Below are 15670 nucleotides of genomic sequence, written 5' to 3' on the forward strand. Positions count from 1 at the left end.
TGGTCTTGGAGACTATTATAATAAGAGTAATGAGAATTTAGTCCAGCGTGGGATGATGGCAGTGGAAACAAAGGAGGCTCTGACAGACATTTTAGGGGAGTTAAAGGAGAGGACAGTTATCTACGTGGGGTATTTTCTGCATCATTTCCCAGGATGCTTGTGGCTGCAATAAGAGAAAACTTAAATGAAAAAGGCATGTGCAATGCATTGAATTTATTTTCTCAGATAACAAGAAGCCCCAAGGTAAGGGAGCTCCAGGATTGGTTAAATCAGTGGCCCACTGACATCACTAAGGACTCAGCTTCGCTCCACCTTCCAACCTCAGCAAATAAGCTTTGTCCTCAGGGCCGCAAAGTGGCTGACGGTGGTTGGAGCAGTCCTACCGTGACATCTGATGCTTCAATGCAAGACGAACACATCTCTTCCGGAGATGAAGAAAACTTTTCCTGAAGACACCTCCACCAAAATATTTTCCTGCAGGAATCATGTCACATTTCAGGTGTAAACATTCACCCCAAAGGAGAATAAAATTAGCATAACTAATCTAGACTAATTAGGATTTATTCTCTGAGCTAGGGATACAGATCCTTTCCTGAGGGATGGCTTTCTCAAGGTAACAGGGGCTCCGTTAACAAATATGGCTGGTAGGCAGTCAACAATTTACAACTTATACCAGTGGTTCTGAAATTTCTCAAATTAACCCTTGAACATAAGTGGGAAGTTCTTGAGGCTTGTGGTTCTTTATTTTCAAAAAATTTATTTGGCTTGTCTCTCCATGTGTTGGATTAAGGCAGAACGGAATACTTCCACTGCAAAATCAACTTCTGGTTTAGTGATGCACATCGAGGGTGCGATGCGGAATGTCTGAGGAGATAAAGGAAAATAGAGCAACGGATCATCATAGAATCAATTACGACTTCAAGGAAATGCACTAGGTTAAGAATCCAACACCTTGTTTTCATGGCATTCCTTATATTTCCCTCAAGGGTTCGTCTCCTCCCTCCCCAGTGCTGTATCCAGGCCATTCATCCTCTAGTCTCAGAAATTCTGGTACCATCCGCTCGGCCCCTTTTCCTTTTTGTCACCTGCTGACCTCCTGGTCCTTCCACCGCCTCCACTGAGGTCTTAGGCCTCTATCTAGCCTCCGTTTCTGCCATCACCGAGGTTGCCTTCTGTGTCCCTGTGTGCAACCCAACAAACTAGCGTCTCAGTTTCTTGATCGCCACAACTCCCGGAACCTTCATCTGCGCTCCTCTGCACCCACTCACGCCCCAGGCCAGCACCACGAGCCTCCTCTTCACTAGGAATTCTTCCATTTCTGACCCCACTGCATCCGCCCTTCCCATGAACACTTCAGTCTCCTCCCTCCATGATCTTCAAGTGTGTCACCCCCCTCAGATCTCATCCTCCTCTTCCTACCCAGCTTGGAGCACAGGGTTGAGGATATGAACCCCTCTCTCACCTTCCCCCTCACTTTGCTTGCCTTCCTCCCCTTCCGCTGCTGCACACACACAGCAAAGTCCCAGGTCCGATCAAAGCTATAACAGAACTGTTTTGCTCCAACACAGAGAGCTGAGAAGCGGTAAAGAAAATCCCACCGCTGGTGGACAGACATCACAGGAAATTCAGGGTCCTACTTCTGCTGGTGTCCTAAACGTTCAGGCCCTCTCTCCTTTGCCACTCTAATTCCCATTCCTCTCAATTTCCTCACTCAGTTCCTACACCCCTCACTCTGTTTCATAGACAATCTTGCCTCATGCCCCTCAGAAGCTGTCAAGCAAGACCTTTCTATAAACTTGCTTGCTCCCACGTGGATTCTTATATCCTAGCCTGAAGGTTCAAGCAACAAACCGTCTACGATTCGACTCCGAATTTTCTACCTGTGCCTTTGGCCCTTTCTTCTCCCATCACCTTCCCTCCAGGAAACACCCCTGCATTCTCTCTCATCTTCACCTTCTCCTCAACTTCCCCTCAGCCTATAAACAAGCAGGCTTACAGCTCTCATAATCTAAATCCAAGCCACACATAAAACCACAGATAATAGCCAGAACATGGAAGCAACCTAAGCATCCATCAACAGATGAATGGATAAAGAAGATGTGGCACATATATGCAATGGAATATTACTCAGCCATAAAAAGTAATGAAATTAAGTTATTTGTAGTGAGATGGATGGACCTAGAGTCTGTCATACAGAGTGAAGTAAGTCAGAAAGAGAAAAACAAATACTGTATGCTAACACATATATTTGGAATCTAAGAAAAAAAAAAAGGTCATGAAGAACATAGGGGTAAGATGGGAATAAAGATGCAGACCTACTAGAGAATGGACTTGAAGACACGGGGAGGGGGAAGGGTAAGCTGTGACAAAGTGAGAGAGTGGCATGGACATATATACACTACCAAATGTAAAATAGATAGCTAGTGGGAAGCAACCGCATAGCATAGGGAGATCAGCTTGGTGCTTTGTGACCACCTAGAGGGGTGGGATAGGGAGGGTGGGAGGGAGGGAGACGCAAGAGGGAAGAGATATGGGAACATATGTATATGTATAACTGATTCACTTTGTTATAAAGCAGAAACTAACACACCATTGTAAAGCAATTATACTCCAATAAAGACGTTAAAAAAAAAAAACCACAGATAAAAATGTGTTGACCCTCCTGGTCTCTTCCAGCTACCATACATATACTATCCTTCCTTTTATCAAACTTATAAAAATAAAAAGACTGGTTGATGCTCTTGGCCATTACTTTCCACTCTGCCTTCCCTCTATTCACATCTCAACGCACTGCAGCTTGGCTTCTGTCCCATCAGCCTTCTGGCCCCACTCTGGCTAAAGCTGCCAGTCGGCTGCTAAGCGTGGAATCCAGTGGGCACGTTCCAGCCCTTAGCCTTTCTGGCCTTCTCTTCTGCATTTGGCACTTCTGTCGCTCCCCCTTCCAGAACCTCCCCACTCTCTTGCTTCCATGACTCCGCACCCTCCTAGCTCTCCTCACAGCTCTCCACCCGTTTTGTGTCTCCATCTGGGTACCTCTTCTTCCACCTGCCCTTTAAAAGTTGATGTGACCCAGGCGTCTATCCTCATCTCTCTGTATTTCGCATCTAGACTCCCTTCCCAGGAGATTTCCTCCTCTCCCCACTTCTATGCTGATGACCACCAAATCGTGATCCTCACCTCGATTCTTTCCTCTGAGCTACAGACTTGTCTATAGATAGAAGGGGACCAAGTTCAAAGCTGCACTCATCCCTTTATACCCAAGTCCTGGGCATTTCACTGCCAGATTGCTCTCTGGATGTCTCCTCTATCCCTACGGTTGCTGTTCAAGTTCAGACAGCATCATTAGCTCCCACCTGGACTCCCGGCCTCCAGTCTCGTCCCCTCGGGTTTACTCTTCTACGAGGACAGATTCGGAAATCAGACTGCCTGAATTTGGATCCTGGTTCTGCCACTTACTAACTGTGTGACTTGGGCAATTTACTTAGCCTCTCTGTGCCTCTTTTTCTTCATCTGTAAAATAAGGATAAGAGTACTTGTTCCATAGGCGTGTTGAGAACATTAAATGAGTGAACATATGCAAAGCATTTAGAACAGTGTACTCTATCCCTTCGTATGGTTATCGGCAAGCATACTAGATTGTATCATCATTTTCTGTTTAAGTCCTTCTCCTCTGCCAGTTCCATGGAGGGAGGGACAGATCTTATTTCTCACTGTAGCTCTAGTATCCAGCCAAGCAGTGGCTGGTTAGGACTCAGGTGTGTGCTGGATAACTAAGGACTAACTCAGCAAGTAAACAATGAATTGTTCTCTGTGTTTATAAGTAGCCCGTCTTAGGATTTTGAATCATTAACTTACTCCGTCTGATTCATATAGAAAAATATCTGGGACCAGGACTAGAAAAAACTCAGCATTTCCCAGCAAAAGCACTCATTCTGGTTTTGTTTGCTATGGTTTGGTTTGGGCTGGAAGAGCTTTCAGTCTATTTGTTCACAGGCTGAGGGGAAGTTGAAAAAAACTGCAGAAACAAGAGAACACAGACCTGTTTCCCTAAGTGGAGGGAGTGTGGAGGGTCAAGAGCACGGAGAGACGTCTCGTTCTCTAACCTTTAGGAAAGGAGGTGGGAACTGGCTCGGGGGACAGATGAGATTCTATAGGGATCTTGCCTAATGGCTTCCATTTTCTCTGAGAAGCACCAGACGAGGGCGTTCGCTGAAATCAAGTGAGAGGCAGCAGTGAAGCAGGGAAACTAGGAAGAATGACGCATGTTTAAAACGGGAGAGAAGGATGCCAAAGGCCAAGAACAAATTAGGGGAGGAGTAGGAGTGAGCTTACATCTTAAATCTCTGCCCTGGAGCGAATCCCTGGAGAGGGTCCTGCTGGTGTGAGGGATGGAGGGGCAGATCACTTTACAGTAGCAGCCCATGCCCATGGCAGGGCCACACCAGGGTCCCGACTGTGGGGCTTGTACTTGGCTTTCCCAGGAAGGGGGCAGGGACAGCTTGTTCTCTGCCTCTGCCAGCCTGAGAGTGAAGGGCACTGGGAGTGGCTGATTTTGAGTTCTGCATTAGGGACCTGGCCAGGGTGGTCCCCACCTCCCCTGCAGGGCCACCTAGCCCTGCCAGCACTATGACGTTGCTCCTGGCCACAGCGGCCACTAAGGCTTAGCGGGCTTGCGGGTCACAGAGTCAGAGCCCAGGGCTGAGTTAAAAAAGACTAGGACTGCGCTTTCAGAGGTTAGAACTAATTCACACATGAGACAAACTGGTTACGCATGACTGTTATGACACTATTATGACCTGTCCTGTAAGTCCTCTGCTTTGTCTGTGCAGCTTTTTTCTGCCTCCTTAGACTGTCCTCTGTGTATATTCCCCGCCGAACCGCGGTAACCAAACCATTTCACACAGCGCCCTCTAGTGGCCCGAGGGCTTCACTGTCCCTTTCTTTTGAAAACGTCTGAACACTAAGCCTAGAGGAAGCGGAACTGGGTCCCCTAGCATAGGGGTGAAGACAAGGGACCAGCACTGGGACCTCAGGGAGATGCTTACCTAAAGTGATAGGTAAAGGCCAGCCTTCTTGTTACCTGAGAAAAAGTGCCACCCCGGCCAATCAGAAGCCCCATGCGTTTGCAGTCCTGGTGGATTTGATTTACTTCTTCACGGGGAAGAGGCTGGCGGCTCGTCTGTAAATACATTTAAAAAATATTTGGCATTTGAATGATTCAAGACATTATTTCTAAGAGGAATAAAAAGCAACTCAAGCAATCAATGCTCTTCTCTCCCTCTCAACCTGTCTCCCCCTGTAATTGAATAAAGCTATTAATTGCTGAATTGGATTTCTTTCTGGGGGGGGGGGTGTTATTGAAAATATTTGTTTTTATCCCAGTTCATCCCAAATTCCCAAAGACAAGATGAAGTGGAATGCGGACCGTCAGTGAATCTTGGCTCTGCAGTTGGTTACCCTGGGAGCTTGGTTCTTTAATAGCCGTATTTGGAGTTTGCTTTATTTATGTGGAAATTGTCCTCAGCCCTGCACTTTGTTTCGTCCATGTAAAAAATTCATTTCAAAAAGTCCAGGAAATGGCTCTGAAGTTGCACAAGGGCACAAACGGTCCAAGCTTTCTCTGGGCCACAGTATGGCCTGGGCAACTGGGGTGGGGCCGTTTGTCCTCATCTGCCCTGCTTGTGGAATTTGCTCTTTCTCACCCAAGACTTAAACCTCCAGGGTCAGGAAAGGTAAGGTCTCCGGAGCCTAGAGGCTGTTTCAGGTCACTTGGCATCTGAAGGTGGTCCCTTCCTGTGGGCCCAGGTATTCCAGTACCCTTTTGATGACACTGGGTTGGGGACTTCTGAGTCTGTGAGCACAAATGCTCCAACTAGTCTGTTGTGAAGCTTTAAGATAAAGAAAACACTATTCAAACTTTCCCACTACTAGATAATGGAGGACCAGGATGGGGAAAAGACCAGCATTTCCTCATTGATCCTAAAATGTCATCCTGCTTGCCCCTGATGTTCTAATGAGGAAAGACTAAAACACGACAATATAATTTAGGGCTAAACTGTGAAAGCTGGAAAGAAGTCAAATATGGTTTGGGGGACGAGAGGTCAGAGGTGAGAAAGGGTTCCTCAGGGGCAGTTGGGTTGGTGGGCCTTGGTGGCTATCAAGGGTCTGGAGAGGTGAACTTTGTTTGGCTTCAGCCTGGTCTGGGCCAGCACCCTCCCTGCTCCTTTGTCCATTTTATTACCCCCTGGTCTCAACTGCTATGACTAATTGAACATCTTGTAGGCATTCCGAAGAGAAAAGCACGGTCGGAAAAGCTAATGAGACAAAGCCACAGGACAGCCTGCCCGGGCCCTGTGCTCGAGTCTAAGTCCCAACCACTCCATAATCAAGTGGGCATGTTCGTAACTAACCTCTTCTCAGGGATATAATGTAGCTTCGTGTTTAATTATTTATTTATTTTTTGCCTTTTTTCAGGGATAAGTCTTCATTTAAACAATTATAAAAGTAATGCAGGGTTATTGGGAAAAACTCCTGAAAGTGATATGGAAATGCACTTAGTAAAAATGAAACATTTCCCCTTCTCCAATCCTACTCCTAGGGATACCACCTGTTGGTAATTTAGTGGGAACCAGACACTTTTTCTATGCATATACATATATTTAAATGCATATTTTAAAAAATGTCATACTTTATAATGTTCTGCAATTTGCTTTGAACAATTTACAATGTATCCAGAACATCTTTCCATGTCAGTGTATTTGGACCTAGTCTTCTTTTTTTTTTTTTAATTTTATTTAGTTATTTTATTTCTTTTTGGCTGTGTCGGGTCTTAGTTGCAGCACTCAGGATCTTTCGTTAAGGCTCCCAGGCTCTTCGTTGTGGTGCACGACTTCTCTCTAGTTGTGGCTTGGGGGTTTTCTCTCTGTAGTTGTGGTGCACAGGTTCCAGAGTGCCTGCGCTCTGTGGTTTGTGGCACGCAGGATCTCTAGTTGAGACACACGAGCTCAGTAGTTGTGGCTCATGGGCTTAGCTGCCCCGCAGCATGTGGGATCTTAGTTCCCTGACCAGGGATCGAACCTGTGTCCTCTGCATTGTAAGGCGGATTCTTTACCACTGGACCACCAGGGAAGTCCCTGGACCTAGTCTCCTTAAAGATTACCTAGTATTTTGTTGTTTGTTGGTAGAGCAATTTGTTTAATCTCTTATTTTTGGACATTTATGTTATTTTCAATTTTTGTTTATGATCATAAGCAATGCTGCAAACATCCTCGCTCATTTATATCTTTACACACTTCTGTGAATATTTCTTTAGGATACATCACTCTAAGTGGAATGGCTAGGTCAAAATGTATACATTTAAAATTTTGATAGATACAGACAAATTTCTGTCCAAAGGGCTGTATCCAATTCACATCCTTACTAACTGCTCATGGGAGTTTTGATTCTGGGTTACACTGTATAGCATTAAAGCCAAGTTCTGAGCTGTTTTAATTACATGAATGTGGTCTGAAGTGTTGCAGGGGCCGGAAATCAATCAACAAACATGGATAAAGCACTCACCATCTGTGTATTTCCTGGCCTCAAAAGCGTACAATTTATTTAGGAAAAGAAGGTATTTATACATGAAAACCGAGTCAACAAATACATGATTTGAAAGAGCCTTTCAAAGGAGCTCTTTAGACAGTGAGTGTGAGAGAGATTCTCTGAAGGCTGCAGCCCCTTATATGGGAGAAGCAAAGGCAAGCTTCAGGAGGAGATGTGGTGAAGAGTTGGATCTTGAAAAGGCCTAGGACTCCCATAGCTAGAGACAGAGAGGAAAGTACTGTATTCCATGCTTAGGGAAAAGTTTGAGTGATATTTGGATGTAGGAAAGTGAACGGTATTGAGGGGACAATGAATAGAATTAAGGAATGGAGACGCTCTTTCAGAGCCCATGCTTAAAACTACTGAAGGGCAGAGGGAAGAGAAAAAGAGCTCATTCTATACATACTATTTTATAGCCTGCTTAATTTTTTCCATAATACAGTTTGCACATCTTTCCATGTCACATGTATTTCTATGCCATGTAGTATGGATGTACCATGCTTTAGCTTGTTCTGTATCAATGGGATTCTGATGTTTTACCATGACAACTCAAGTTCTGATGAGCATCTCTGTTCACACGTCTTGGAGTACACAGAAGTTGGCTTTGGATTAGTGGGAAAGGGACGAATGCCTCCTCTTTCACTGGGCTTTCTTTGGTGGGGTCTGGGCTTTGAGGCATCTAGGTATCCTCGAGGGACCTCTTGTTGGGGGGACTGGAATGGACTCTTCTGAGCCTTAAAACAGCCCTTGATGGAGCCCCAAGCTGAAGGTAAGTATGTTACGGCCTGTGAGCCAGAGGGCCTAGTCTCATGTTACTCTTATTTTCCTGTTGTCTTCCTTAGCTTTCAAATCTGGTTCAAACGTTCCAGCTTTTCACAGGCTCTGCTGTGTGGTACTAATGGGAGAGTGTTATATCCACGGTCTAGTCTGAATATTGGGAGAATTGAACACAGTCCTTCTAAACTAGGCTGGTGTGATGAGAGCAAACAGCAAGAAGTCACCCACGGATAAGAATTAGGGTGAAGGGGCTGGTCTGACTATTCCTTCCTGTGCCAAGATTCCCCTGCTGTCACTCCCCTCAGAGGATCTAGATTTTGCATTTATAGAGGATTGGGACAATTTCCTACTGACGTGGGCCCCAGGGGCAGCAGTAACAACAGTGGGAAAGATTTGAGAAACACGGCAAAGAAAGAATCAATAAAACTTGACGTTAGAAATAAGGAGAGGGGGCTTCCCTGGTGGTGCATTGGTTGAGAGTCTGCCTGCTAATGCAGGGGACACGGGTTCGAGCCCTGGTCTGGGAAGATCCCACATGCCGCGGAGCAACTAGGCCCGTGGGCCACAACTACTGAGCCTGTGCATCTGGAGCCTGTGCTCCGCAACAAGAGAGGCCGCAATAGTGAGAGGCCCGCGCACCGCGATGAAGAGTGGCCCCCACTTGCCACAACTGGAGAAAGCCCTCGCACAAAAACGGAGACCCAACACAGCCAAAAATAAATAAATAAATAAATTAATTAAAAAAAAAAAAAAAAAAAAGAAATAAGGAGAGGGAAGGAGTCACAGATTATCTTGTGGTTTTGAGGCTAGGGAATTGGGAGAACAGTGGAGGGTGTAAAACAGACACAGTGACCTTGGGAAGAATCACTGGCTTAAGGGAAATGCTAAGTTCAATTGTCATATCGAGTTTGAGGTCACCTTGCGGTAGGTCATCAGAAAGTCACATTCCACCCTTGTTACTTGGGAGATTGAAGTCCATTCACAAACAAACAAACAAATGCAAAACCCTATAAATCTTTAACATTCTCACCCCAAACCAACACCACAACCTTCTCCTGGCCCTTCCCCCTTACTTCCGCTAGCTCTCTGGCCCCCTGCCCCTCCCCCAATAATTTCCTCCCTTCCTTATATTTCTAATTCAAAATATTCAGTCATTACCATTGCTCTTTGCCTAGTCTGGCAAGAATAACATCAGCTCCCTTTTGCAAATGCTCTTCTGCACTCTAGAACTCTCGATGACCAGCTAGCCTGTCTTTCATACTCAACACTCCCTACTCATCTCTAATGAGCTTTGCTGAGTCTTGCTGTCCTTGTGTGCTCTCTTCCTGAGAATGAATGAGCTTGTAGCTGAGGCTTCCTACTTTAACTCTTGCTGCCCCCTCGAACCTGCAGAGAGACCAGCGGATCACAACCTACCTTATCCTTCACCATCTCTATTCCTATCATGAGGCCTTTGCCTCGGACGTCTCCAACGATTTCAAATTCATCCCGCAGCTTAGCAAACTTCAGTAACATATAGGTGCCAACTTCCTGGCTGTTTTCTTGTAGATTTTCTTCTTTAATCACCTGTTGAGAGAAAGCCCCAAATGACCTTGCATTAAAAAAGTTTTAAAATGGACTGAGAAACATGGAGAAATAAATGTATGTGACCCTCTTTACAAAAACTTGACCAGACAAATGGAACCCAAAGTCTAGTATGGCCATACCTTGTCCTACAAAAAGATCTGCTGTAGGGAGAAAAAAATTCTTGGTAGAGGGGATGCCTCCCCCCTACCCTCCTCATCTTCAGGGGTGGGTAAAAATTTAGGAAAAAATAAAAGAGACGTCTCAGTGTTGAGCTTTTTGTGGGCCCAGAGTCAGGGCACCTGAGATATATATTCATTAAAAGGATTTTCACCTACTTCCACTCATAGCAGAGACCTGTGATTCCTGACCAAACACAAGCAGTATACTACATTTATAACCAGCTGATAATAACTGCATGACTCCAGGCAGAACCTGATGTTTTTAAGACCTACTTGTTCACCTAAATCCTCTCTATCTGTTAAATTGGTTGAGGTGACACAGCACTTAAAAAATGTAAGCTGGCAATGTCTACAGAATGAAATAAATGAAACATCCTACCTACACTTTCTCATTTTGAGATTTAATCATATTGAAGATACTTTTTAATTTGCAAGGGCAGCTTTTACTTACTTATTTTTATTGAAAAATAGTTTTAAATTTAATTGTTTTGAATAAGTGAATCATGTACCTTGTTCAAACATCAGAAAGTACAGAAGCGTAGAGTAGAATGAGCCTCACTGATCCCTATTCCCCAGCCACCAAGTTTCCTTCCGCACAAACAACCATTGTTATTAATTTCTTGGACATTCTTCCAGAAATACGTTACACTTTTAAGCAAACGCTATTATGCATATAAGCAAGGGCATTTAAAAAATCTTTTCAGCAGATGAGACCCCAGGCAAAATCAATGGCCTGGGGCTGAACCACAGCTGAATCACCTAGTTGGAATTGCATAGAACTCACTTGCTCTTTACTCTTTTAATTTATGACAGTACAACAAAAATAAGGAAACATATACAAGACAGGACCAAAATTAAACTGAAATCAAGGATAGCCATTGGTAACTATCCATAAAATACCACTCAAATGACAAAGAAATTTCAGTGCTACAAGCTATCTAGGGAAGTTCTTATATTTCCCATGTGTGTGAGGTTTATTACATATTATTTCATATCCAATACTTGAAGCACTCACAGTAGATCTTAAAAAGGGGGGAGGGGGCAGAATAATAACTGGAAATCTAACTTAAATTCATGGACTAGGAATTAACTCTTCACTTTAGTCATGAAATGTGATAGAGTTCTGATAATGTGTGTGTGGTTTTGAAGTAGTCGTTTGGTGAAATGAATGATGTTGATGCAGTTGCTGGAAAGTACCTCAAGCACCGATGATCCAATGGCGCAGGCCATGGGGTTCCCTCCGAAGGTATTGAAGTGAAGCAGGCGTTTAGCCAAAGACTTGGCAATCTCTGGGGAGGATGCAGAATAAAAGTGTATAAAGGGTGACACATTCCTATCTATAATCTCCCATCATGCATTTGGATTATATTTACCTTCATGTTGTATATGTATGTGTAATATATTTCATGGCGTCCAATTCATTCTTCACTCACCAGATAGTGGATGTTATGGTTGGAATTGTGTCTCTTCCCTCCCCCACCCCAATTCATACGTTGAAGCCCTAACCCCCAATGTGACTGTAATTGAAGGCAGGGCCTTTAGGGAGGTAATTAAGGTCATAAGGGTGGGGCCCTAATCCAATAGGACTGGTATTCTCCTAAGAAGAAGAGACGTCAGAGCCCTTTCTAGCTGTGGAAAAGGACATGTGAGGACACAGCACGAAGGTGTTCATCTGCAAGAGAGATCTCACCAAAAACCAACTCTGCTCGTACCTTGATCTTGGATTTCAGCCTCTAGAACTGTGAGAGAATAAGCCCAAGCTGACTAATACAGTGGATAAGGAAAAATTGCTTATTTATTCAATGAGAAGTTTAATAATAAAAATCTTTAATGTGTTGGATGAATTGAAAAGTACTTTAAAACTTGATTTATGGGAACTTACATGGAACCTTCATTAGCTAAGCCTTTTTTCTATATTCCACTCTTGGGACTAAGAAGGAAATATTTTTAAAAAAATCTCATATCAAGGATTTCATAATATAATTTCAAGATTGCTTCAGGGTTAGTATATATTCGGTTCATTATACTTCACCTTCTACATCCACATTTTAGTACCTTTCTTCGTTCAATAAAAACACTGAGATATTACAAGGCACTTAATTATCCTTTGGAGCCTCTCAAGTATGCTTACTATTGGTGGGAAAAACAAATGATAATTTTAAGATTTTCAACACTAAATGGTTCATAAAATTCTTTTCTGTAAAACCTGACTAAAATGGGAAATACAGTTAATTCTAATGTTCATTTTATAGAATGTTCTAGCTAAGTGAGATTGTATTGTCTTTAGCTGATTTTGATGATCAACAGAGAAAACTATCACTTGGACCTTGAGTCTATAGCTTATTGGTGTGGCAAGACTAGGTCAGGGTGTCCTTCAAGAATATGATTCCCTTGGAAACTTCAGCACTGGCTTCAGGTTGTTTAGCAAGGATCTCTTGTGTTGGTTTTGTTTTTGTGGCATGTTTGCCTAGACCTTGTCAGTAGAGTAGAACCCTGCATTTCATTGTGGGTCTGGGAGAATTAGTCTTATCTACAGCAAGAGCAAAAAGGGCTGGTTTTCTTCTATCTCTTCCACCATCTGGCAGACAGTTTCCCTTTTTCATTGCTTGGGAATCCCATCACTGTCTCTAGCCCACACAAGTTCCAATACACATGTTTTCTACCATTGCTGATGCAGGAGACCCAGAAGCAGACACAAACTGCCTGTAGTTCCTACCTGGAGTTGTCACAACTGCTGCCATGGGAAAGCCATTCCCAATCCCTTTAGCCATGGTGACAATATCCGGCAGGACGCCATGCGTTTGGAAGCCCCAGAAGTGAGAACCCAACCTTCCAAATCCTGTCTGCACCTGTGAAAACAAGTCCCAAATAATTGGAAACCAGTCCCAAATCATTGGAAACCTTTCAAAGAAATGTTGGTTTTTTCTTGACTCTCTGGTCTCTTCTCTTTCCTCCTCTTCCATCTCCTCCTCCTTCCCAACATCATCATCATCATCAGTCATCGTCATCACCATCCTCGTACTACTATGGAGAAAGCACTTGTTCTGTGCCTGACCTTTTAGGCACCAAAAGCCAGTTACTAGCATTGTGTGATTCTAGACATGTTTTTTAACTCTTCTGAATCCATGTTCACTCTGTTGAGTGGAAACAATAGCAATACCTCACAGGGCTGCTGTGAGGGTCATATAAATAATGCATGTGAAAAAGGTCATTGTGATTAGCAATCCTTGATAAGGATCTCCTGTGTGTAAGGCTGTGTCTGCCCCAGGCTGGATGAAGCAGGAGTTACAGTCAGCAAATTGGCGCTGGGGTGTCCACCACCCAGCCCAGACAGGCTGGTCATCCTCTTCCCTGTGATTTCTTTTTCCTCCTGAGAATTAGTCATGAGGAGGACCCAGCTGAGTCAGTTAAGTCAGGATGGAACTAAGTTGAACTTAGTTGTTTTGTGCATGCTGTTTCCTCTTTCTAGAAAGCCCTCTCCCCGCTTCTTCATCTCACTAACTCCTCTTCTCCTTCAAAACACAGTTTCATCATTATTCGGGATAGGAAGATTCTCCTGAGCCCCACTAGGGCCCCCACTCAAGGCACCTAAGCTGCCGTCAGAACCTCTCACCTTGGACTATTATCACCGGCATACATGTATCTTATTTTTCTCTTTATCCACAATACCTAGCAGAGTGCCTGATAAAAGTAGACACTTAGTGTTTGTAGAATGGATAAAAAAGTGGCAGAAGTGCCTAAGTGAATAAAGCCACACAAACATTTCCACGCAAATTTTCGCCAGAGCCTTTTTGGTGAAGGTTCCTTGATCTCCTTCTGGTTCTCAGTCTCCTGGGCTGTCTGTCTATCTCTCTCTCTACACATACACATATTGCAGGTCTGGGGTAGAGGTGTGAGCACTTGAAGTTGATTCTGAAATGCACTTGAAAGAGCAAGGGTCCTTCTCAGGCTTCCTGATTATTTTCTTGCTCTCTCCAGGGTGCTGTTGCAAAGGCAGATGTTGGGGGTTACAATTAGATGAGAGTGAACAACATAGGAGAAGAGCTTAGACGTGGGAGTCAGACAGATGTGGGCTCGAATCCTGGGTCTCCGACTTCCTAGTTACGGGCCTCTGGACAAGCTGACGAATTTGCCCAAATGAGATAACGTAGGAAGAGTTCATGGCAAACCATCCATTTTGCCTCTCTGCCTATCTTCATTTTTCACTTCATCTATCAAAGTACCATCAATAAATGGTGAAATATCAGACTGCTTGGACAACACGTGAAATTATGTAGGACCATAAACCATGTTTAGCCACCTAGGAAGTATCAGTTCCATAGAATCTTTTAGTCGAACAGAGATGATTCATTCTAAGGTTCTTAAACTCAAATGTCTTCAGGGATGAGGGGCATATCGTCTTGAGAGAAGCAGGCTGGGCCTACATCAATGAGTGGGGATGGAACTATGGGCGTGCACAACCTGCCTAAAAGCAGTGAATTTAAAATTTAAACCCAGCCCATGCCAGACCAGCAAAGACTGAGTGCCCATTGTGGTCCCAGCAGTGGCCTATTTTTATTCAAATTCCATATTCCTCATTTTAAAGAAGAGAAAGCCAAGGTTAGCTAATTAAGAAGACATGTAAGATCACTGAGTGGCAGCACTGGCCCCAAACTAAGGATTTTCTTCTGCTCCCTCATTTTCTGCTATCTTTGTCTTTCTACACTGCTGTTCTGTCATTCTTTTTTTTTTTTTTATACAGCAGGTTCTTATTAGTCATCAATTTTATACACATGAGTGTATACTTGTCAATCCCAATCGCCCAATTCATCACACCACCACCCCCAGCCCCCACCGCTTTCCCCCCTTGGTGTCCATACATTTGTTCTTTACATCTGTGTCTCAATTTCTGCCCTGCAAACCGGTTCATCTGTACCATTTTTCTAGGTTACACATATATGCTTTAATATACGATATTTGTTTTTTCTCTTTCTGACTTACTTCACTCTGTATGACAGTCTCTAGATCCATCCACGTCTCAACAAATGACCCAATTTCGTTCCTCTTTATGGCTGAGTAATATTCCATTGTATATATGTACCACACCTTCTTTGTCCATTCATCTGTAGATGGGCATTTAGGTTGTTTCCATGACTTGGCTATTGTAAATAGTGCTGCAATGAACATTGGGGTGCATGTGTCTTTTTGAATTATGGTTTTCTCTGGGTATATGCCCAGTAGTGGGATTGCTGGGTCATATGGTAATTCTATTTTTAGTTTTTTAAGGAACCTCCATACTGTTCTCCATAGTGGCTGTATCAATGTACATTCCCACCAACAGTGCAAGAGGGTTCCCTTTTCTCCACACCCTCTCCAGCATTTGTTGTTTGTAGATTTTCTGATGATGCCCATTCTAACTGGTGTGAGGTGATACCTCATTGTAGTTTTGATTTGCATTTCTCTAATAATTAGTGATGTTGAGCAGCTTTTCATGTGCTTCTTGGCCATCTGTATGTCTTCTTTGGAGAAATGTCTATATAGGTTTTCTGCCCATTTTTGGATTGGGTTGTTGGTTTTTTTGATAT

At 43.7% G+C, this 15670-nt stretch overlaps 1 protein-coding gene across 2 annotated transcripts in view; it reads right to left on the minus strand.

Moving 5' to 3' along the window:
- Window positions 1-226: 226 nt before the first annotated feature.
- Window positions 227-15670, minus strand: part of AGXT2 (alanine--glyoxylate aminotransferase 2) — a 47589-nt gene continuing 32145 nt past the window's right edge. For both annotated transcript variants that reach the window (XM_059919244.1, XM_059919243.1), the window contains exons 10-14: window positions 12823-12955; window positions 11304-11395; window positions 9778-9927; window positions 5081-5179; window positions 227-864 (exon numbers count right to left, since the gene is read on the minus strand). In XM_059919244.1, coding sequence (XP_059775227.1) covers window positions 757-864; window positions 5081-5179; window positions 9778-9927; window positions 11304-11395; window positions 12823-12955 — 582 coding nt within the window. In that variant the 3' untranslated portion in view covers window positions 227-756. The remainder of the gene's footprint in view (window positions 865-5080; window positions 5180-9777; window positions 9928-11303; window positions 11396-12822; window positions 12956-15670) is intronic.

Source organism: Balaenoptera ricei, chromosome 3 (assembly GCF_028023285.1).
Source record: "Balaenoptera ricei isolate mBalRic1 chromosome 3, mBalRic1.hap2, whole genome shotgun sequence".
Lineage (NCBI taxonomy): Eukaryota > Metazoa > Chordata > Mammalia > Artiodactyla > Balaenopteridae > Balaenoptera > Balaenoptera ricei.